Source organism: Pan troglodytes, chromosome 2 (genome assembly GCF_028858775.2).
Source record: "Pan troglodytes isolate AG18354 chromosome 2, NHGRI_mPanTro3-v2.0_pri, whole genome shotgun sequence".
NCBI lineage: Eukaryota > Metazoa > Chordata > Mammalia > Primates > Hominidae > Pan > Pan troglodytes.
In genome coordinates this window covers 4,025,664-4,049,354 of record NC_086015.1, presented here as the reverse complement: position 1 = coordinate 4,049,354, position 23,691 = coordinate 4,025,664, and the positions used below count along the sequence as shown (strand labels likewise).

At 47.5% G+C, this 23,691-nt stretch overlaps 1 protein-coding gene and 4 pseudogenes across 1 annotated transcript; 3 read left to right on the top strand and 2 right to left on the bottom strand.

The window, feature by feature from the left end:
• Window positions 1-6: 6 nt before the first annotated feature.
• On the bottom strand, window positions 7-4,570 carry LOC134809656 (protein capicua homolog; annotated as a pseudogene).
• Window positions 3,922-7,431, top strand: LOC101057586 (uncharacterized). Its single transcript, XM_063806572.1, is given in 3 exon segments — window positions 3,922-5,734; window positions 5,962-6,019; window positions 6,130-7,431. Coding segments are annotated over 3 exon segments (1,272 nt in total). The 5' UTR covers window positions 3,922-5,670; the 3' UTR covers window positions 7,280-7,431.
• A 338-nt stretch (window positions 7,432-7,769) lies between these two features.
• Window positions 7,770-9,861, top strand: LOC129143459 (putative uncharacterized protein FLJ44672; annotated as a pseudogene).
• LOC134809655 (putative uncharacterized protein FLJ44672) lies at window positions 8,812-9,987 on the top strand (annotated as a pseudogene).
• A 1,836-nt stretch (window positions 9,988-11,823) lies between these two features.
• LOC134809654 (protein capicua homolog) lies at window positions 11,824-13,699 on the bottom strand (annotated as a pseudogene).
• Window positions 13,700-23,691: the final 9,992 nt, after the last annotated feature.

The window sequence follows — 23,691 nt, the reverse complement described above, 5'->3', positions numbered from 1 at the left end:
GGTTTAATGACGGTCATGGCAACTTTTTGGCACAATGAAAAATATCGCCCATGATCAACGTGTTCTGTTCTGGGGAAGGGGGCAAAGGCAGGGTGAATCACTTTCTTAAAAAGTATAGCTCAAGTTGGGAGTGCAGAGGGAATGGGGAGAAAACCCTCCCGCTGCCTGTGTCGAAGTGCAGGAGCCCCCACCCCCATACTCACCTGAGTCCAGCCCCCCTCTGCCCCCCGGGTGGCTCAGCCCAGCTCCTGCCTAGGAAAGCCTTAGTGTTGGGAGGGACCCTGATGACTGAGGAGCCTGGTAGCTCCAGGTCGCCCACACTTTCAGGTCTCTTGCCCCAGAAGGTGGCAGGATCCATTGGGAGGAAACAGGTCGCCTTGGAAGGCGTCCGTGGGTCCCCATCCCCAGGGGTAGGGGCCATAGGGGGGCCCGCTCTGCTGCCTTGACCATACTCCTGGGCTTTGAAGGATCCTGGGCCCAGTAAGAAGGAGGTGGGTGCCAAGGTTGAGGAGGAAGCATCCGAGTATGTGTAGGGGGAGGACAGGGTGGGACCATAGACTTTGCCAAAAGCTGCAGGTGGATCGGGGGACCCTGGGGGCTCAGGATCCAGCAAGGGGCGGCAGGAGTAAAGGAGGAAGGAATGACAGGTGCAAGTATCTTCCCACCAAAGCCCTTGTTGCCCTCTGGCTCCTCCCCAGAGTTGTCCCCACTCTCAAGTCAGTCACCCACTCCTTGAACTTGAGATCAGTGTCAGTGGTGCTAAAGCCATCATCAGCAATGACATCATCACCCCTTCCTCCTCATGGATGACCGTGTGCTCCTCGTCACTCGCTCTGTCCTCACTGGCCATGTGCTGGGAATGAGCATCTCAAGTGGGCAGCAGCAGGGCTGCCCACTGGTCACCTCCCTCACCAGGGGCTGCAAAGTGGCCTGGAGCTCCATACTGAGTAGAAGGCTTTGGGCCAGAGTATGATGCAGTGCCAGACACCACCTGTGTCAGTTCCTGTACTGCCTGACGGTCTATTTCCCTGCCGTCCAGGCTGTGTACCCCGCTGTGGGAGAAGGCTTGGCCCAGGCTGAGCCAGGTTCCCTGACTGTGTGCAGCCGTTCTGCCCCACAGAAGCTGCTCCTTGGTATCCGAGCTCTGGAGTGTTTAGGCTGCAACTGACAGGAGTTCAGAGGACACCCCAGGGGCAGTGGCAGTGCCCGTCTCTGATATCCTCCGCTCCCACGAGCCCTTGTTACACTCCTGCTAGCCCCTGGCTTGTAGGCTTGGCCTCTGAGCTGGACTTCTTTCGGTCCTTGTTGCAAGTGGGCCACCTTCACCTGGAAGGCCAGGTCGTGGTATTTCTGCGTCTCATTGGGCCCCAGGGTGTACCACCGCTCGCTCAGCATCTGGCTGACGGTCCGCATATCCTGGTTGGAGTGACCCTGGTGCGCCCTGCCAGGGCCTGGTGCCGCTTGCTGAAGATCATGACCGCCACTCATGGGCCACCGGATGTGGTCCTTGTCCCATTTGTTGGGGCTGCGTCCATCCTTCTCAGAAGATGAGTCCTGTTCCTTGCGCAGGGCACTGAGGGACTGGGCCTGACATCATCTGAGTGGTAGAGGCAACTGGGTGTCAGGAGACATGATGGAGAGGAAAGCATCATCATGGTCATTCTCCGTCTCACTGTCCAGCAGGGACTCCCCTGAGGGGCCCAGGGCTCCTCCTCCATGGTGGGAGGTGAGCTTTTACCAGGTTCCACCACCCCCAAAGTGTGTGGGGTTGCGGGCCCTGGGCTTTCAGGGCAGGTGGCTCCAGGGGGCCGCCCAGGGTCAACACTCCCTGTCCCACCTGGTGGATGCTCATGAGCAACAGCTGCCAACTTGGCAGGTTGTTTTCTCTGGTTGGAGGCCACTGAGTGACTGGCAGGTTGCTGGGCCTCGTGTGGCTGCAGGGAGGGGTGAGGAAGGGGATGGAGTACCAGGGGAACATGGCCACAGAGTGACCTTCCACATTCCTCCACACGAACATGCTGACGCCACGGGAGGCCTCACTGAACGCAGGCCTGGGGGCCGAGTACTTGGTCCAGGCAGGGGGTTCCTGGCAGGGGCTCACACCTCGCCCCCTCCTCAGCCAAGGTGGCTTGGGCCCAGAGAAGGGGGGGTTGGAGAGGAGCAGAAGGCCAGGCCTCAAGTTTTGTTTTTTTTGTTTGTTTTTTTGTTTTTGAAATGTAGTTTGACTCTTGTCACCCAGGCTGGAGTGCAGTGGCACGATCTCAGTGGCCTTCATACCTGGCTAATTTTTTGTATTTTTACTGGAGGTGGGGTTTTGCCATGTTGGCCAGGCTGGTCTTGACCTCCCGACCTTAGGTGATCCACCCACCTCAGCCTCCCAAAATGGGATTACAGACATGAGCCACCGCTCCCAACTTCATTCATTTTTACTTGAAAAACTCCGTTAAGCATTTTTTTAAGGTAGACCTAGTGGTCCTGAATGCCCTCAGCTTTGTTTGTCGAGGAAACACGTTATTTCTTTTTTCTTTCTGAAGGACAGCTTTGTCAGACATAGTATTAGTTGCTGGCAGTTTTTTTCTTTCAGCACTTTGAATGTATTACTCGATTCTGTCCTGACCTGCAAAGTTTCTTTAACTTTTGACTATTTGATTATATTGTGACTTGGTGAGTATCTATTTGGTTTGAACCTCTTTAGGAATCTTTAAGCTTCATGGATTTAGATGTCTAAATCTTTCCCATGATTTAGGCAGTTTTCAGCCATTCTTTAAATAAGCTTTCTTCTCCTTTCTCTACTTTCCTTCCCAAACTCCCATAACCTGACAATGGTTTGCCTAATGGTGTCTTGTTGGCTTTCTTTTCTCTATCTTTTTTTCTTTTCTTTTTTTTTTTTTGAGACAGAGTCATGCTCTGTCACCCAGGCTGGAGTGCAATGTGTGGTCTCGGCTCACTAGGGTTAGGGTTAGGGTTTTAGGGTTGTTAGGGTTAGGGTTTTAGGGTTGTTAGGGTTAGGGTTTTAGGGTTGTTAGGCTTAGGGTTTTAGGGTTGTTAGGGTTAGGGTTAGGGTTTTAGGGTTGTTAGGGTTAGGGTTAGGGTTTTAGGGTTGTTAGGGTAAGGGTTAGGGTTTTAGGGTTGTTAGGGTTAGGGTTAGGGTTTAGGGTTAGGGTTAGGGATAGGGTTAGGGTTAGGGTTTAGGGTTAGGGTTCGGGTTCGGGTTCCAGTTAGGCTTAGGGTTTAGGGTTAGGGTTAGGGTTATTGGTTAGAGTTAGGGTTAGGGTTAGGGTTAGGGTTACGGGTTAGGGGTTAGGGTTTTGGGTGAAGGTTACGGTTTTTGGTTAGGGTTAGGTTACGGGTTTGGGTTCTGGTTGAGGTTGGGGTTTGGGTTCGGGTTAGGGTTAGGGTTAGGGGTTAGGGTTGGGGTTAGGGTTTAGGGTTAGGGTTAGGGTTTTTGGTTAGGGTTAGGGTTTGGGTTCGGGTTGGGGTTGTGGTTTGGGTTAGGGTTAGGGTTAGGGTTTGGTGTTAGCGTTAGGGGTTAGTGGTTAGGGTTAGTGTAGGGGTTAGGAGTTAGGGGTTAGGGTTAGGGTTTTGTGTTAGGTTTAGAGTTAGGGAAAGGTTAGTGTTAGGGTTAAGGTTAGGGTGTAGGCGTTAGGGTTAGGATTAGATTACAGTTTCTAACCTGTTTTATTTTGTTTTTTTTTCTGAGACAGGGTCTCACTCTGTTGTCCAAGGCTGGAGTGTAGTAGTGCTATCGCAGCTGACTGCAGCCTCAACCTTCCAGGCTGAAGCGATCCTCCTACCTCAACCTCCCACGTGGCTGAGACTACAGGTGGTTGACACTATGCCCAACTAATATTTGGAATTTTCGTATACGTGGATTCCAGAGGAGTGACAGCGAAACGTGAGTAAGCATGGATTTTGGTTTATGCAGAGATGGGGGGCTGGAACTGATTCTGTATACTGAGGGACGATGACTGTATATGTTTTTACAATTACGCTGTAGGATACATTCTGTTGCATAGCCTTGAAAATAATAATTTTTAATTGAGTGGAATAATAATAATAATATTGCTAAAAGTAGCAGCTGGCCAGGTGTGGTGGCTCACACTGGTAATCGCAACACTTTGGGAGGCTGAGGCAGGAGGATGGCTTGAGGCCAAGAGCTTGCGATAGGCCTTGGAAACAAAGGGGGAGTCACCATCCCTACACAAAAATACATGAATTAGCCTAGTGTGGTGGCATGTTCCTGTAGTCCCAGCTACTTGGGAGGCTGAGGTGGGAGGATCACTTGAGCCCAGGGAGGCTGAGACTGCAGTGAGTCATGATCAGGCCTCTGCACTCCAGCCTGGGTGACAGAGTGAGACCCTGTCTCAAAACAACAAAAAAGTAGCCGCTAACATCAACTGAACTTTTATACCAGGTGCCTATTGATACCATTGTTTAATTTCTTAGAACTGTTTCTTATTTCACTTACCAACTCTGTCTTCAGTTACTCCCAGATTTTTACTGTGTGTGTACAGATGATCTTTTGTTTGGATTGAATTGTCTCCCCAGAAGTAAGATTACTGTGAGTCATGGTGAATGGACATTCTCATTACCTTTGATGTAAATTGACAGGGTTTTGGGTGCCTCCCAGGTATAATCTTAGCACTTTAGGAGGCTAAGAGAGGAGGATTGCTTGAGGCCAAGAGTTGGAGGAGGCAGTATGGCAGTATGGTGAGACCCTGTCTCCATTATTTTAAAAAATTGACAGGCTTTACCCGGGAAGGCTTATACACAATTTAAACACCCCTCATAGTATAAGAAAGTGCCCATTTCACTGCACCTTTGCCAGCACAGGGTATTATAATTTAGTAAGTCATTTTTTGTTTGATTATTTTAAATAGACAAAAGACCTCATGTTACTCTACTTGTCACATTTCAACATCTTTCCTCAGCTTATTAGCTCTATTTCTTTTCTGTCTGTAAACGGTTGTTGTTGTTTTGTTCTTTGAGACAGGGTCTTGCTCTGTCACCAGGCTGGAGTGTAGTGGCATAATCATGCCTCACTGCAGCCTTGACCTCCCAGGCTCAAACTTCAGCATTCCGAGTAGCTGGGACTACAAGTGTGCACCACCACTCCCAGCTAACTTTTTTCTTCTTTTGGATAGAGACAGGGTCTCACTGTGTTGTCCAGACCGGTCTCTAGCTCCTGGCCTTAAGCAATCCTCCTGCATTAGCTTCTCAAATTGCTGGAATTTCAGGCATGAGCCACCATGCCTGACCTGGGCTAGTCCCATATTCTCTAGAGTTCTCTTTACTTTGTGCTAGCCAATCTCTCATTATGCTGTTCACCTGTTATAATGAATAATTCTCCATATTAAATTTTACCACTTTAAACTTTTGAGTGGTTTATGCTTCCTGATTGGACTCTGACTAATATGTTAGGAAGGGTCCCAGGAGGTAAACCCACACAGATGGGATTTGGGCATAGGTTTGGTTTCCCAGGGGGCAGTGCTGAGCTCTTTGCCAGTGGGAAATGGGATGCTGGTGATTTCCAGTAGGTGACCTCACAGTGACTCAAGCTACCTCTTACTGTTGATTGTGATGAAATGCCAGCTGAGGCACATGCCTTGGGAGCTAAGTGGTTTCTGCCCTTGACCACTGTGAAGACTGTTTTGGGAAGGGTCGCTTTGGATGCACTTGAGCAGGGGTCCCCAACCCCTGAGCCATGGAGCCGTAGGGAGCCACACAGCAGGAGGTGAGTGGTGTCGAGTGAGGGAGTGAGGGAAGCTTCGTCTGTATTTACAGCCACTCCCCTTTGCTCACATTCCCGCCTGAGCTCTGCCTTCTCAGATGAGCAGCAGCATTAGATTCTCATAGGAGAACGCACCCTGTTGTGAACTGGGCATGTGAGGGATCTAGGTTGCGCTGTCCTTATGAGAATCTAATACCTATTGATCTGTCACTTTCTCCCATCACGCTCAGGTGGGACCATCCAGTTTCAGGAAAACAAGCTTAACACGCCCACTGATTCGACATTATGGTGAGTTCTATAATTATTTTATTATATATTACAGTGTAAGAATGGAAATAAAGTGCCTAATAAATGCAAATGTGCTTACATGTTTTGGCCCAGCTCCTACCTCCCGGCAGCCTCTCCAGGCCCAGAACTTTCTCCAGTCAGCCTCTACAGACCAAGCTCATGACTCACCATGGCCTATTTAGGCCCATACCCTACATCACGGCAGTCTCCGCAGATGAGGCTACTGCCTCACCACAGCCTCCACAGGCACAGCTCCATCGTTACAATGGCCTCTTTAGACCCAGCTCCTGCCTCCCAGCCTTCTCTCCAGGCCCTGAACTTTGTCAAGTCAACCTCACCAGGCCCAGCTCATGCTTCTTTGCAGCCTCTCCAGGCCCAGCTCCTGCATCTTGGTGGCCCCTCCAGGCCCAGCCTCTGCCTCCCGTCGGCCTCTACAGTCCCAACATCTTCCTCACAGCAGATTCTTCACGCCCAGCATCTGCCTCACTGTGGACCCCCCAAGCCAAGCTCCCAACCTTTCAGCAGCTTCTACACACCCAGCTCCTGCCACCCAGTGGCCTCTTTAGGCCAAGCTCATGCTTCACAGGGGCCTTTCCAGGCCCAACTTTTGTCTCATGGCAACCTTCCCTGGCCAGATTCCTGCCTGTCTCCCAGCAGCCTAGACAGGCCCAGGTCTTGCCTCACACTGGCCTCTCTACATCCAGCTTATGCCTCATGGTGGCCTCTCCAGGCCCAACTCTTGTCCCAGGACGTCATCTCCAGGCCCAAAACTTACTCAAGTCAGACTCTCTAGTCCCAACTGCTGCCTCCTGGTGGCCTATGAAGGCCCAAAATCTCCTCAAGTTGACGTCTCCAGGCCCAGCTCCTGCCTCCTGTTAGCATCTACAGGCTCAACCTCTGCCTCATGGGGGCTTCTCCAGGCCCACCTCTTCCTCTTGGCTGGGTCTACAGGCACAACTGCTGCCTCACAACAGCCTTTTTTGGCCCAGTTCCTGTCCAGCTCATGGCGGCCAATGTAGGCCCAAAACTTCCTCAAGTCAAACTCTCCCGGCCCACCTTCTGCTTCCCGGTGGCATGAACATGCCCAGCTTTGACTTGAGAACAGCCTCTGCAGGCCCTGCTCTTGCCTCCCAGGGGCTTTTTCCAGGCCCAGCTCTTGCCTCATGGCAGCTGCCCCAGGCCAAATTTCTGCCTGCCTGCCAGCAGCCTCAACAGGCACAGCTCCTCCCTCACAGTGGCCCATTTAGGCCCAAGTCATGACTGTCGGGCCATTTCCAGGCCTAGTGCCTGCCTCGTGGCTGACTCTTGAAGCCCAAAACTTCCTCAAATCAGCCTTTTGCCCAACTTCTGTCTACTGTCGGACTCTACAGGCCAGCTTCTGCCTCACAGTGGAGCCTCCAGACCCAGATGGTGTCTCACTGTGGCATCCTCAGGCGAAGCTCCTGCCTTTCGGCAGCCTCTCCAGGCCCAGCTCCTCCTGCCTCCCAGTGGCCTCTTTCGGCCCAGCCCAGCTCATGCCTCCTGGCGGCCTTCCCAAGCCCCGCTTTTGACTTTCGGTGGCCTCTGCAGGCCTCGACAAGGCCCAGCCTCCTGCCTCCCGAAGGCCTGCACAGGCCCAGCCTCTGCTTCACAGCGGACTCTCCACGCCCAGCTAGCTGTCGCCTCACTGCGGCCTCCCGAGTCCAAAGCTCCTGCCTCTCGGCCGCTTCGGCAGGCCCAGCTCCCGCCTGCCAGTGGCCTCTTCAGGCCCATGGGGCTCATTCCTCACAATGGCCTTTCCAGGTCCAGTTTTTCCCTTCCGGCGGCCTCTCCGGGCCCAGAACCTCCTCAAGTTGGCCTCTCCAGACCCACTTGCACCCTCCGGGCGTCCTCTCCGGGCCCAGCTCTTCTTCCTGGTTGCGTCTCCAGGCCCGACTCCTGCCTCTCAACAACCTCTTTGGACTCAGTGCCTACCCATCTCCTGGCGGCCTTGGTCGGCCCACAGCTTCCTCAAGCCAAGCTCCCCAGGCCCAGGTCAGGCCTCACGGTGGCCTCTCCAGGATGAGCTCCTGCCCTCCGATGGCATCTCCAGGCCCCAAATGGTCTCCGGTTGGTGGGCTCCTCCACGCCAAGCTTGGGCCTCCCGGCGAGCGCCACAGGCCCAAGTTGTCCTGGAGTCGGCCTCTCCCGGCCCTGCCTCCCAGCAAGTAAGCAAGCTGTTTTGGCTCAACTCCTGCCCAGCTCCCAACCGCCTTTGTAGGCCCTGAACTTTCTCCAGCCAAGCTCTGAGGGCCCACTTCCTGCCTCCTGGTGGCCTGTACAGGCCCAGCACTGGTTGGAGAACAGCCTCTGCAGGCCCCGCCCTTGCCTCCCAGGGGCCTCTCCAGGCCCAGCTCTTGCCCCCACGGCGGCCTCCCAGGGCCAAGTCCCTGCCTGCCTCCCAGCAGCCCGCGTGCGGCCCAGCTCCTCCCTCACGGTGGCCTGTTGATGCCCAACTCATGCCTCTGGCACCCTGCCCAGAGGCGTGAGCCCCTGCCTCACACCGGCCCCTCCCACGCGGACAGAGGTCAGCGTGAGCCCCTTGCCTCACACCGGCCCCTCCCATGCTGAGAGAGGTCAGCGTGAGCCCCTGCCTCAACAGGCCACCGTGAGGGAGGAGCAGGGTCACACGCGGGCTGCTGGGAGGTAGGCAGGGACTTGGGCCCGGGAGGTCGCGGTGGGGCGAGAGCTGGGCCTGGAAACTCCCCGGGGAGGCAACAGCGGGGTCTGCAGACGCCCTTCTCCAGCCGGAGCTGGGACTGTTCAGTCACTAGGAGAAGGGATGTGGGTCTGAAGAGCTTGGTTGCAGAAACTTCGGGGTCTACAAACGCAGGCGGGAGCTGAGCCAAAAGAGCTTGTTTGCTGGGAGGCGGGAGATGCAGCCAGGAGGAACAGCTGGGCCATGTGGGAGGCAGAGGCCAGGCCTCCTCAAGTTGGCCTCTCAGACCCACTTGCAGCCTCCTGGCGTCCTCTCTGGGCCCAGCTCTTCCTCCCGGCTGCATCTCCGGGCCGGACTCTGGCCGACTCCAGGTCCCAACAACGTCTTTGGACTCAGCTCCTGCCCAGCTCCCAGCGGCCCTGGTAGGCCCACAACTTCCCTAAGCCAAGCTCCCCAGGCCCAGCTCAGGCCTCACGGTGGCCTCTCCAGGCTCAGCTCCTGCCCTCCGATGGCATCTGCAGGCCCTAAACGGCCTCCGGTCGGTGGGCTCCTCTAGGCCCAGCTTGGGCCTCCCGGCGGCCTCTGCAGGCCCAAGTCGTCCTCAAGTCGGCCTGGAAGTGGGCCTGGAAGAGCAGCAAGTCAGCCTCCCCGGGCCCAGCTCCGTCCTCTCGGCGGCCTCTCCAGGTGCAAAACTTCCTCGAGTCAGCCTCTCCAGGCCCAGCTCCTCCTGCCTCCCAGTGGCCTCTTTCGGCCCAGCCCAGCTCATGGCTCTCGGCGGCCTTCCCAGGCCCCGCTTTTGACTTTTGGCAGCCTCTTCAGGCGCAGAACTTGATCTCCAGTCGGCCTTTGCAGGCCCGGCCTCCTGCCTCTCGAAGGCCTGCACGAGCCCGGCCTCGGCCTCACAGCGGACTCTCCACGCCCAGCTAGCTCTCGCCTCACTGCGGCCTCCCCATTCCAAAGCTCCTGCCTTTCGGCCACTTCGGCAGGTCCAGCTACTGCCTGCCAGTGGCCTCTTTAGGCCCAGCTCATTCCTCACAATGGCCTTTCCAGGCCCCGTTTTTCCCTTCCGGCAGCCTCTTGGCCTCTAATTTGTTTATCTTTTGTGTATAAATCCCAAAATATTGAATTTTGGAATATTTCCACCATTATATATTTTGGTAGGTAATTTATTTGGAGTGAGTTTCTGCACCATGCCCGAATTTTTTATTTTATTTTCCTTATTATTTGGTGTTAAACAGGTTTAATGACGGTCATGGCAACTTTTTGGCACAATGAAAAATATCGCCCATGATCAATGTGTTCTGTTCTGGGGAAGGGGGCAAAGGCAGGGTGAATCACTTTCTTAAAAAGTATAGCTCAAGTTGGGAGTGCAGAGGGAATGGGGAGAAAACCCTCCCGCTGCCTGTGTCGAAGTGCAGGAGCCCCCACCCCCATACTCACCTGAGTCCAGCCCCTCTGGGGAAAGAAGGGGTGCATGAACTCCCCCTAGTCCACAGGCGCCTCCCTGTGGCCCAAGGCCCTCTTCACACTCCATCTTGTAGCCCCAGCAGGAGCTATTTTCCAAAAAGTGAAAAGCTCTGAAGGTCCCACAATTCATGGTATGTACAGGGGCTCAGAGGAGGAAAACTGCCCAGCTTTCCCCCCGGCACAGCTGCAGGGGTAGGGGGTATAGATAAGAGGAGCAGGCCTTGGCCAGGTGTGGTGGCTCACGCCTGTAATCCCAGCACTTTGGGAGGGGGAGGCAGGCAGATCACGATGTCAGGAGATCGAAATCAGCCTGGCCAAGATGATGAAGCCCCGTCTGTACTAAAAATACAAAAATTAGCCGGCCGTGGTAGCGTGCACCTGTAATCCTAGCTACCTGGAAGGCTGAGGCAGGAGAATGGCGTGAACCCGGCGGGAAGAGGTTGCAGTGAGCCAAGATCGCACCACTGCACTCCAGCCTGGGTGACAGAGCAAGACTCGGTCTCAAAAAAAAAAAAAAAAGAGGCAGGCCTTACTCCGTCCCAAACTGAAAGGATTAAATGGCTTTACCTGGGAGAAGATAACCATCCTGCCCTCCATTGCTACCCCCACATACTTTCCATGTTCTCAGGGGGTACTGTGAGTCCTGGGATCTTTGGGGTTGCCCACCTGCCTGTGGTAGTTATGGAGACCCCCAGGTGTTGAGGCAGGGCTGGGGTGTCCCCTTCCAACCAGGCTGTCAAGGCCCCAACTCTGGGGCAGAGGCAGTGGCAGGGCAGCCAGGGTTGCGCCAGAGCCTGAGCAGGTTGAGGTGGGGTCAGGCAGGGCTGGGAGTCAGGGCAGGGGCAGCAGCAGTGGACCCGCTATGCACACATCATCTTCTCCAAGGTTTGTGTGCAGAACATCCTGCCCATGCTGCCCCAGCAGCTTCACTTGGCACCTGTCCCAGTCCAGCCTCTGGGAACCATGCAGCAGCTCCCAGCGGCCCTGCACCCACCACCAGCATCCGTTTCACCTGCAGCTGAAGATCCGTGAGGTGCCCAGAAGATCATGCAGTCATCAGTCCCACGGAGCAGCCCGCGAGGCTGAGGCTCCTCCCACTGGACCGCCCCCCAACTGGCACCACTGCTGCCCCTGCCCCTACTCTCAGCCTCACGTGACTCTTGGGCAGAGGCAGTGGTGGGGCAGCCAGGGCAGCGTCAAGAGTCTGAGCCAGGTGAGGTGCGGTCAGGACCCTCACAGGGCTGGGAGTCAGGGCAGGGGCAGAACAAACCTTGGAGGGGAAGATGTGTGCATAGTGGGCCTGGAGGGCGGCTGTGGCCTAGTGGACAGGAAGAAGCAGTGGGCCTGGAAGAGCTGCTTGATCAGGGCTGGCACTGGTCTAGGGCACGTGCAGTGAAGAGGACAGCGCCTTCTCAGTCTTCAGTTCCCTGAGCCTGTCCTCGGCTTCTCCACCTGTACAGGCAAAGGGGAAGCTGTCCCCATCACACATGGCACACTTGGGGATGTCGGGCTTTGGACTGCAGCTGGAGCATCTTCTCATCTTGCATTTGCGCGTGGTGGGGTCCTCCAGTGTGGGATCCATGTCCGTGGGGTTCCCTCTGCCCCGACTCCGAAAGCCCAGTCAGTTTCTTTTCAGGCTCTGCCCCACGGGTGGCTCAGCTCAGCTCCTGCCTAGGAAAGCCTTAGTGTTGGGAGGGACCCTGATGACTGAGGAGCCTGGTAGCTCCAGGTCGCCCACACTTTCAGGTCTCTTGCACCAGAAGGTGGCAGGATCCATTGGGAGGAAACAGGTCACCTTGGAAGGCATCCCTGGGCCCCCATCCCCAGGGGTAGGGGCCGTAGGGGGCCCGCTCTGCTGCCTTGACCAGACTCCTGGGCTTTGAAGGCTCCTGGGCCCAGTAAGAAGGAGGTGGGTGCCAAGGTTGAGGAGGAAGCATCCGAGTATGTGTAGGAGGAGGACAGGGTGGGACCATAGACTTTGCCAAAAGCTGCAGGTGGATCGGGGGACCCTGGGGGCTCAGGATCCAGCAAGGGGCGGCAGGAGTAAAGGAGGAAGGAATGACAGGTGCAAGTACCTTCCCACCAAAGCCCTTGTTGCCCTCTGGCTCCTCCCCAGAGTTGTCCCCACTCTCAGTCGGTCACCCACTCCTTGAACTTGAGATCGGTGTCAGTGGTGCTAAAGCCATCATCAGCAATGACATCATCACCCCTTCCTCCTCATGGATGACCGTGTGCTCCTCGTCACTCACTATGTCCTCACTGGCCATGTGCTGGGAATGAGCATCTCAAGTGGGCAGCAGCAGGGCTGCCCACTGGTCACCTCCCTCACCAGGGGCTGCAAAGTGGCCTGGAGCTCCATACTGAGTAGAAGGCTTTGGGCCAGAGTATGATGCAGTGCCAGACACCACCTGTGTCAGTTCCCGTAGTGCCTGACGGTCTATTTCCCTGCCATCCAGGCTGTGTACCCCGCTGTGGGAGAAGGCTTGGGCCAGGCTGAGCCAGGTTCCCTGACTGTGTGCAGCCGTTCTGCCCCACAGAAGCTGCTCCTTGGTATCCGAGCTCTGGAGTGTTTAGGCTGCAACTGACAGGAGTTCAGAGGACACCCCAGGGGCAGTGGCAGTGCCCGTCTCTGATATGCTCTGCTCCCACGAGCCCTTGTTACACTCCTGCTAGCCCCTGGCTTGTGGGCTTGGCCTCTGAGCTGGACTTCTTTCGGTCCTTGTTGCAAGTGGGCCACCTTCACCTGGAAGGCCAGGTCATATTTCTGCATCTCATTGGGCCCCAGTGTGTACCACCGCTCACTCAGCATCTGGCTGATGGTCCAGTTATCCTGGTTGGGGTGACCCTGGTGCGCCCCGCCAGGGCCTGGTGCCGCTTGCTGAAGATCATGACCGCCACTCACGGGCCACCGGATGTGGTCCTTGTCCCATTTGTTGGGGCTGCATCCATCCTTCTCAGAAGATGAGTCCTGTTCCTTGCGCAGGGCACTGAGGGACTGGGCCTGACATCATCTGAGTGGTAGAGGCAACTGGGTGTCAGGAGACATGATGGAGAGGAAAGCATCATCATGGTCATTCTCCGTCTCACTGTCCAGCAGGGACTCCCCTGAGGGGCCCAGGGCTCCTCCTCCATGGTGGGAGGTGAGCTTTTACCAGGTTCCACCACCCCCAAAGTGTGTGGGGTTGCGGGCCCTGGGCTTTCAGGGCAGGTGGCTCCAGGGGGCCGCCCAGGGTCAACACTCCCTGTCCCACCTGGTGGACGCTCATGAGCAACAGCTGCCAACTTGGCAGGTTGTTTTCTCTGGTTGGAGGCCACTGAGTGACTGGCAGGTTGCTGGGCCTCGTGTGGCTGCAGGGAGGGGTGAGGAAGGGGATGGAGTACCAGGGGAACATGGCCGCAGAGTGACCTTCCACATTCCTCCACACAAACATGCTGACGCCATGGGAGGGCTCACTGAACGCAGGCCTGGGGGCCGAGTACTTGGTCCAGGCAGGGGGTTCCTGGCAGGGGCTCACACCTCCTCGCCCCCTCCTCATCCAAGGTGGCTTGGGCCCAGAGAAGGGGAGGTTGGAGAGGAGCAGAAGGCCAGGCCTCAAGTTTTGTTTTTTTTGTTTACTTTGTTTTTTGTTTTTGAAATGTAGTTTGACTCTTGTCACCCAGGCTGGAGTGCAGTGGCACGATCTCAGTGGCCTTCATACCTGGCTAATTTTTTGTATTTTTACTGGAGGTGGGGTTTTGCCATGTTGGCCAGGCTGGTCTTGACCTCCCAACCTCAGGTGATCCACCCACCTCAGCCTCCCAAAATAGGATTACAGGCATGAGCCACCGCTCCCAACTTCATTCATTTTTACTTGAAAAACTCCGTTAAGCATTTTTTTAAGGTAGACCTAGTGGTCCTGAATGCCCTCAGCTTTGTTTGTCGAGGAAACACGTTATTTCTTTTTTCTTTCTGAAGGACAGCTTTGTCAGACATAGTATTAGTTGCTGGCAGTTTTTTTCTTTCAGCACTTTGCATGTATTATTCGATTCTGTCCTGACCTGCAAAGTTTCTTTAACTTTTGACTATTTGATTATATTGTGACTTGGTGAGTATCTATTTGGTTTGAACCTCTTTAGGAATCTTTAAGCTTCATGGATTTAGATGTCTAAATCTTTCCCATGATTTAGGCAGTTTTCAGCCATTCTTTAAATAAGCTTTCTTCTCCTTTCTCTACTTTCCTTCTCAAACTCCCATAACCTGACAATGGTTTGACTAATGGTGTCTTGTTGGCTTTCTTTTCTCTGTCTCTTTTTTTTTTCTTTTTTTTTTTTTTTGAGACAGAGTCGTGCTCTGTCACCCAGGCTGGAGTGCAATGTGTGGTCTCGGCTCACATTGCACTCCAACCTCCGCCTCCTGGGTTCAAGCGATTCTCCTGCCTCAGCCTCCCAAGTAGCTGGGACTACAGGTGTGTGCCACCACACCTGGCTAATTTTTGTATTTTTAGTAGAGATGGGGTTTTGTCATTTTGGCCAGGCTGGTCTTGAACTCATGAACTCTTAATCTGACTGCCTCGGCCTCCCAAAGTGTTGGGATTACAGGCTTGAGCCACCACGCCCAGCCTTCTTTTCTCTTTTTTATTCTTTTTTTCTTTGTACTCTGACTGGATAATTTCAGAAGATCTGTATTCAAGTTTACAGATTCTCTCTCCTGTTGAAGTTTACTATTGTGTTATATCACCCAGTCTGGTCTTGAACTCCTGGGCTCAAGCGATCCTCCCACCTTGGCCTCCCAAAGTGCTGAGTTTACAAGCATGAGCCACTGCATCCAGTCAGTCCCAGCACTTTGGGAAGCTGAGGTGGGAGGATCACTTGAGCTCAGGAGTTTGAGACCAGCCTGGGCAACATACTGAGAACTTGTCTCTATATTAAAAAGAAAAAAAAGTCTTTGGGAGGCCAAAGCGGGAGGATCACCTGAGGTCAGGAGTTCGAGACCAGCCTGGCCAACATGGCAAAACCCCATCTCTACTAAAAATACAAAAATTAGCCAGGTGTGGTGGCACACGCCTGTAGTGGTGGTGCATGCCTGTAGTCCCAGCTACTCAAGAGGCTGAGGCAGGAGAATCACTTGAACTGGGAGAGGGAGGTTGCAGTGAGCTGAGATCGCACCAGTGCACTCCAGCCTGGGCAACAGAGTGAGACACCGTCTTATAAAAGGAAAAAAGAAAGAAAAGAAAAATTCCATATCTGAGTGTTTACTCTTGAGTTTTTGAGATTTTCATTAAGATCGTGCTCTACTGTGATGATTTGGGTTTGTTTGATAATCAGAAAAAAGCATATTCTTTTGGGTGTTCAGCCACACTGCTTTGGTGTCACAACTGCACATTGGTTTCACAGCTGCAGGACAAGTTCGAGCATCTTAAAATGATTCAACAGGAGGAGATAAGGAAGCTCGAGGAAGAGAAAAAACAACTGGAAGGAGAAATCATAGATTTTTATAAAATGAGAGCTGCCTCTGAAGCACTGCAGACTCAGCTGAGCACTGATACAAAGAAAGACAAACATCGTAAGAAGCAATAGTTTCTCTTACTATTCTGAGAGCCTTATCATTCTACATCCCATCTTCCTGTGAGATTATCTTTGTAGCATTTAACTCTAATTGCAGTTCTCTTTTTAAAAATTGGCTTGCTTATTGTATATTTTCCCCAACTAAAGCGTGAACTCCTAGCAGGGCGTGGTGGCTCATGCCTGTAATCTCAGCACTGTGGGAGGCCGAGGTGGGTCGACTACCTGAGGTCAGGAGTTTGAGACCAGCCTGACCAACATGATGAAACGCTATCTCTACTAAAAATACAAAAATTAGCTAGGCGTGGTGGCTGGGACCTGTAATCCCAGCTACTTGGGAGGCTGAGGCAGGAGAATCACTTGAACCCTGGAGGTGGAGGTTGCAGTGAGCCGAGATCTCACCATTACACTCCAGCCTGGGCGACAAGAGCAAAACTCCATCTCAAAAAAAAAAAAAAAAAAAAAAAAAGGGTGAACTTGAAGGCAGGTCCTGTGTCCATCTTTTCAGATTCGGTATCCCAGCACTTAGGACATAGAGAAACACGAAGATGACAATCAATATTTGCCAAAATGAAAAAACAAAAGAAACATGTAACATCATGTAAAAGAAGCTGGTTAGGTGGAGAAATTTCTTTACCATAGTCTTGCTTGTGGATCCAGCAGTGACTTTTACATTTTATATCTAAATAGAAGCTGGAGGCTTTGTTGGGTACTCATAGGCATAAAATATTATGTTATTTATTATAGAGTTAAATGCTACAAAGACAAATCTAATTAATAGGCCTATTTTCTTTTTTAAGTTCTACTCATAATTTCTTCATAGTTTTTATGATAAAAGGTTGGATTTTGATTAGAACTCCCATGCTTTTGTGTCAGAATTAAAACTGGTATTAGAATAAATAATTCAAAAGCTAGAGAAAGAGTACAATGAGAAGCCATGAGTTGCATTTGAATTATAATATTATGTCTTACAGATTTGGGGTATATGCTAAAGTTACCAAAGTTGTAGAAAATAAGGCCGGGCATTGTGGCTCACATCTGTAATTCCAGCACATTGGGAGGCCGAGGTAGACGGATCATTTGAGGTCAGGAGTTCGAGACCAGCCTGGCCAACATGGTGAAACTCCGTCTGTAGTAATAGTACAAAAATTAGCCAGGCGTGATGGTGTGCACCTGTAGTCCTTGCTACTCAGAAAGCTGAGGCAGGAGAATCGCTTGTACCCAGGAGGCAGAGGTTGCAGTGAGCAGAGATTGTGCCACTGCACTCCAGCCTGGGTGACAGAGTGCTATGAGTCACCACACCTGGTATGAGCCACCGTGCCTGGCCCACAATGACTTTTACACATGTTGTTAAATCATCTTACAGATTTTATAATTTGGGGGAAGAAAAGTTTTACTAAATGGTCTTTTAATGGAAACTCTACAAGAACCAGAATCTTTGCTTTGTTCACTTATGTATCCATTCCTAGGCCTAGAAAAATGTCTGACACATAGCGGCAATTCTTCATTGAATAAATGGACCCAGCGATAGTACATTAGCTATGCTATATGCATACATTAAAGATGTAGATTATTGACTTTCAAAAGATAATTAATGTAACTTCTTACTGCTTCTGAACATGTTTGTGAGTTATATTGCTGAGGGACCTTTATCTTCTCATTCTTTCATCTTAACCCAGTGTTATAAAATGGAAATCACCAATATTATTCCATATCTAAAATTAATATCTACCTTGTAAAAAATATTACTCTGCTGCATTTGACAATAGACTTTTTAGGTAATAATGATGCAATCCATAGGGTTTTTTGGGGGCACAGAGGGATTCATGCTAACAGAACATTTTATTTTCTATTTTCCCAGAGCTGTAAAACATGAAATTGGGGTAGTATAAGGCATATTTTTACTCTTTTTATAATTTTGTCTAAAAAAATTAGTGTTTGTTCCCTATATAACTTTTAACTTTATAGGTAAATATTTGTCTCTTTCAGCTCCAGTTTTATGTGAAATAGAGTTTTCAGATTTATGTAGCATGGAAAGTTTTAATACGTCAGAGTTACTGATTTTTGCCATTTTCTCAATTATTTCTTTTTTATCTTTAGTTGATTTTTTTGTAGTGACACATTTTGTTTCTAGTCTCATTTCCTTTTGTTTATATTCTATGTATATTTTGTTTTTGGTTACTATGAGAATTACATATAACATCCTAGAGTTATAACATTTTAATTTGAATTTATTTCAACTTAAGTTCAATCACATACCAAAATTCTACTGCTATACATATAGCTCTACTCTTTTTATGTTATTGATGTAACAGATTATATCTTTATTCATTGTATACCAGCTAACAGATTTACAATTACATTTTATGCATTTGCCTTTTAAATTATGTAGAAAATAAAAAGCAGAGTTAGAAACCAAAATTACAATAGGACTGTTTTTATGTTTGTTTATGTATTTACCTTTACCAGAGAGCTTTGTATATTCATACAGCTTGCTTATTTACTTATATAGTTATTGCCTAGAGTTCATTTATTTCAACCTGAAGGACTTAACACTTCTTGAATGGCAAATTCAGGGATAAATGGATTTTTTTTCAGTTTTAAAAAAAAATCCGGAAATGTCTTAATTTCTCCCTCATTTTTGAAGGATAAGTTTTCCAGCTATAGATTTCTCAATTGACAGGTTTCTTCATTATTTTAAATATATAATCCACTGCCTACTGGCCTTCAAGGTTTCTGCCGAGAAATCAGCTGCTAATGTTATCTGGATCCCTATCTGTGAGAGTTGCTCTTCTCTCTGAGTTTTCAACATTCTCCCATTATCTTTTGTTTGTTTGTTTTTGAGACAAATAATTGTACATATTCATGGGATACAGAGTGATATTTTGATACATATATACAATGTCCAATGATCAAATAAGGATAATTAGCATATCCATCACCTCAAATATTTGTCATGTATTTGTATTGTGAACAGTCAACATTCTTTCTTCTAGTTTTTTAAATTTATAAACATTTAAATTTTATTACAGAAATTTAAATTTTTTGATTCTGAAAAAGTCATATATGTATGCAACATCGTTTTATCATTTATTTATATATTTATGCATCTTTCCTTTTAGTTTTGACAGAGATTTTCTATTTTATCATTATTTCAAAAGAACTCTTACCTGTATTTATTTATCAATTATATTTCCCTTGTTTTTTCCTAGTATATTAATTTATTTACTTATCTTCTAAAAATACTCCATATAATGTTTATTTTGTTTCCTTTCTATAATTTCTTCAATGATTAGTTCTGTTCTATTTTCCATTAAAATATTTCAATCTCGTATGAATTTTTGTCAGATTAGAAATTTAGGGCATTTCTTAATTTCTCTATATTCTAGCTTTTGACTTTTTTTTTCTGACCTAAGAGGTATTTAGAGCACATTTTAGATTTTTTATTTTGACTAATCATTTAAAATGTATACTAATCTTCAATTTAAATAAAAAACTGGTCTATAGTGACAAAAATTACAAATGAGCCTAACTAATAAATTATCAGCTGTGTTTATATGTATAAGCATGCACAGATTTTGGTAAATATGTACATAGTATATTGGTGAGCTTATTTTTATCATTCTTAACTCATTGTGTAGTTTAAACGTTGGGGAAAAAATAAAATACAATAATCAGATGGTGTGAATAAGAAAATTGTTCTAATGTTTGTAAACCAAGCAACTGTTTTAACTGCTCCCCTCTTCCTGATTGACTTCTAAAAGGGATTAATCCATATTGGGTCCTATCATATATGTCACGGTATAACATCTCCAGCTATAAAATGGAAATTTGAGAATAACTTTGCTGCTACTCAGATACATTTTATTTCAAAAACATACACTAAGGTGTTGCTGTTGGATCTTTCCAAAAATGTATTCACACAGAACTTTCAATCACACTGAGCCATATTTGAACAATCTTTCAAGGTCAGCTCTGGCATAAGCTAACATTATACCATTTAACTCAGAAATTTCTTTAGTATTTGATTAATAGGTTTATGTTTGATATGTAATGTAATTTTCTAATGCTAAATCAAGTGGTAATTTTGTTAGTCAAGTTGATTTAGTGGCTTGAGAAGAAAGCTTTTAATGTTTCCCTAATTTTTCTTACCTTTGACATGATCCTTCACATGTCTTATTTTGCTTAGTGATTTTTCTTTTTTTTTTTTTTTTTTTTGAGACAGGGTCTTACTCTACCACCCAGGCTTGAATGCAGTGGTGCGATCACAGCTCATTGCAGCCTTGACCTCCCAGACTCAAGCTATTCTTCCACCTCAGCCTCCCAAGTAGCTGGTACTACAGGCACATGCCACCAAACTTGGCTAATTTTTGTATTTTTTGTAGAGACAGAGTTTTGCCAAATTCTCAGGCTGGTCTGGAATTTCTGGGCTCAAGTAATCCTGCCTTGGCCTCCCAACATGCTGATATTACAGACATAAGCCACAGTACCTGGCCAGTTTTCTTTTTTAAAAAATCTATTGGTTATTAATTTGAAGCCTTCCTTTTCATAGCTGTGCTCCTTAATTGGGAGCAAATATGAATGGACCACAACTTAGCCAATTTTCTATATACGATCTTTGCATCCTAATTTAAAGGAATATTAATTCTTTCTTTTCCTCTTTCATTCCACAAACCTGTATTGACTACATCTAAGTTCTAAATGGTGCACTGGATGTTGAAAAAGTTGATGATGAGCAAGAACAAAATTCCTCCTTTCAGGAGACTTACAGTTCAATATGGGAAATATAATTTGTTAAAATATAAAAGTGCAATTTTGTTACATGCTGTACGAAGTACATGTTGACATGTGAGTATATAATAAATGGGCTGGAGGCCAGAGGATTGCCAAAGAGAATGGGCTTCCTGCTGAGATGAAAAGTTGAGCAGGGATTAGTTGGCGAAAGTGGAGGGACAATCCTTTCTAGGCAGGAGGAAGAACATGTACAGAATCTCTGAGGTGTGATGCAACAAAGTCTATATAAAAAACTGAAGAAAGGTCTAATGTGGCTTAAATACAGAAGCTAGTAGGAGAGGAGTTGAAAAGAGGCTGGAGAAGTAGAAAGTGTCTGCATTCTGCAGGAACTTATATTGTATAAAAAGAATTTCTCTTTCTTCTAAGTGCAATGTGAAGCCAATGAAGTGCTTTAAACAGGTGATGTGATTTGATTGAATTTATTACTTCACTTAATACATATTCATTACATGCCCACTGTTTGTCAGATATTGCTGTAGCCCCTGGTGATACAGTAGGGAATAAAACAGGCAAAAATCCCTGTCCTCTTGCAGCTTATAATGGACTGCAATGTTTAATATGTCAGAGGAGGTCCACGGAGGAGTGACTTCTAAGCAAGAATCTGAAAAAAATGAGGATATCTAAGGAGGGAACAAATGGTTCAAAAGCCCTATAATTGCAAGCAGGCATGATGAAGCAATTGTAGTTGTCCTGACTCTCAACACCGTGGAACTCAAAGGAGATGGAAAGATTCTTTCTCTCCCTCATATATTTTCTCTCTTTCTGTCTATATATATAGAATATGAGACATTTCCCTAATCATTATGTGTAATTACAATTACATATATATATATGTATGTAATATATAAACATATATATATGTAATTGTGATTACACAAAATGATTAGGGAAATGTCTCATTCTTCTACTCAGAAATAAGCAATATAGCAATTACTGTTTTTTACATTTTACAGTTACAGTTTCAGAGAAAGTTTGATATTTATCTAAAATTTTTCAATGTATGAACTTTTTCATTTGGCAAACCATAATTGTACATATTCTTGGGATACAGAGTGATATTTCTTTACATGTATAGAATGTGTAGTGATCAAATCAGGGTAATTTCCACTAATTTAAAATGCCACCTTTATGTTATTGCAATTTATATATATACTATATATATACACACACATATATATATACATGTCCACATACAGTGTGTGTGTGCACATGTACACACATGCATATGTGTATCTAATGCCCAGTATAAGCAATGTGCACTAATAAAATTAGCTAACAGAGATAGTATAGAGTGAGAGGAGAGGCAGATTAATCTTTGAGGAAAAGCACAATTTTATGGCTGAATGGAGAAAGCTGAGGTGGTTTCTAAGATGGAGAATAAGACGAAAAATATAAGTACGTTGTCTGACTGAATTCAAGAAAGAAGGGTAAAAGAGAAGATAGTAGTGGTCTTATCATTAAATGCCACAGAGAGGTAAAGATAAAAGCAACATATTGTTTTGGGTTTGGTAATTTAAGGGTTACCAAATTCCGTTTTAGAGGAGGAACAGATTCCATGTCCACTAGAATGGAATGAACAAGAAATGGAGGAGGAAAATAGGTAGTTTTTCAAAAGTTTTCAAAAATATGAAAAGAAGAAATGAAATGGTACTTGGAAGAGATTGTTGAAATGGGAGAGACTATGGTGGCTTGTTTAGAAGCAGTTGAGATAGATCCAATTGAGATAGAGATATTGACTATATAAACAAAAGAATGACAAATTAATAGTGTAATGGATAACTTGACTTTGGCAAATATTGTGAATTTTTGTGAAAGTACAACTAAAAGGCAATGTCACTCCAATAATCACCAGAGTAATCAATTTGCTTATTGCTGTCCCTTTAAATATAGTTCTCTGGTATCAACTAACATGTTTTTAACTAATGATGCTTCTTAAAGAAAAGGGAAAAGACCTTTTTCTTTCTTTCAGTCTTCAATGATTCACTGCTTCATCTCGCTCCACCAAAGATAAATGAAATCTACATCTCTTATACATTAACAATGCATGACAATTTATAAATAGCTAAATTTTTGGAGTTAACTTTAAGTACCTGAATGGAATTTAATCAACCCACTAATCTCCTTCTCACTTCTCAGTTATTTATCAAGTTTATGTCAAGGGACAAGGAAAAATTATCCAAACATTGTTTAAAACAATCATCATTAATTAGTAACACTTATCCAGGAGGGGTTTTAACCTTTCCCCCACTCAAGGATTATTCTAATGTCAGAGTAGAATAAAAAATAAGTGCAGCGATGCTGACTCTTCCAAGCTTAACATTTCTCACAAGTCAATTAGGTTTGTACCGGGAGGAGGGCGTGAAGGGCTGCTTGTGGTAGTTGTGTAGCAGCAGCACAATGGCCGCAGACAAGGAAAACAGTTTCTAGGAATTCCTCATATATAATTTTATATTTTTGACAAGATTAATGACCCATGCTCCCTTCCTCTCCATTTCTTTTTCTGGAATTCTGTGTTGGTATGTAGTTACTATATTTTATTAAAGGAAATTAGCCTTATCTCTTATTATATTTTATTAAAGAAAATTATTATATTATTCCTTTATATTTTTATTAAAGGAATTTATTATTGTTATTATTAAAGGAAATTAGTCTTATCTCTTATTATATTTTTTATGACCTTCAAAGTAGTGTCTCTGCTTAAAAGTGTACCCTGGCCGGGCGTGGTGGCTCACGCCTGTAATTCCAGCACTTTGGGAGGCCGAGGCGGGTGGATCACGAGGTCAGGAGATTGAGACCATCCTGGCTAACACGGTGAAACCCCGTCTGTACTAAAAATACAAAAAATTAGCAGGGCATAGTGGCGGGCGCCTGTAGTCCCAGCTACTCAGGAGGCTCAGGCAGGAGAATGGCGTGAACCCGGGAGATGGAGCTTGCGGTGAGCTGAGATCGCACCGCTGCACTCCAGCCTGGGCGACAGAGCAAGACTCCGTCTCAAAAAAAAAAAAAAAAAAAGTGTACCCTGAAGCACACATCAAGCGACATGTAGAGTTCATAAATTCTGGCCAAATGGTCATACCTCAAACCTAATCAGAACTAAGGCTCTTTACTTGCACTGACAAATATGAACGCTGGGGAATTTGGAAATGATATCTAATATATAATATTATATATATAGTATATATATAATATATAA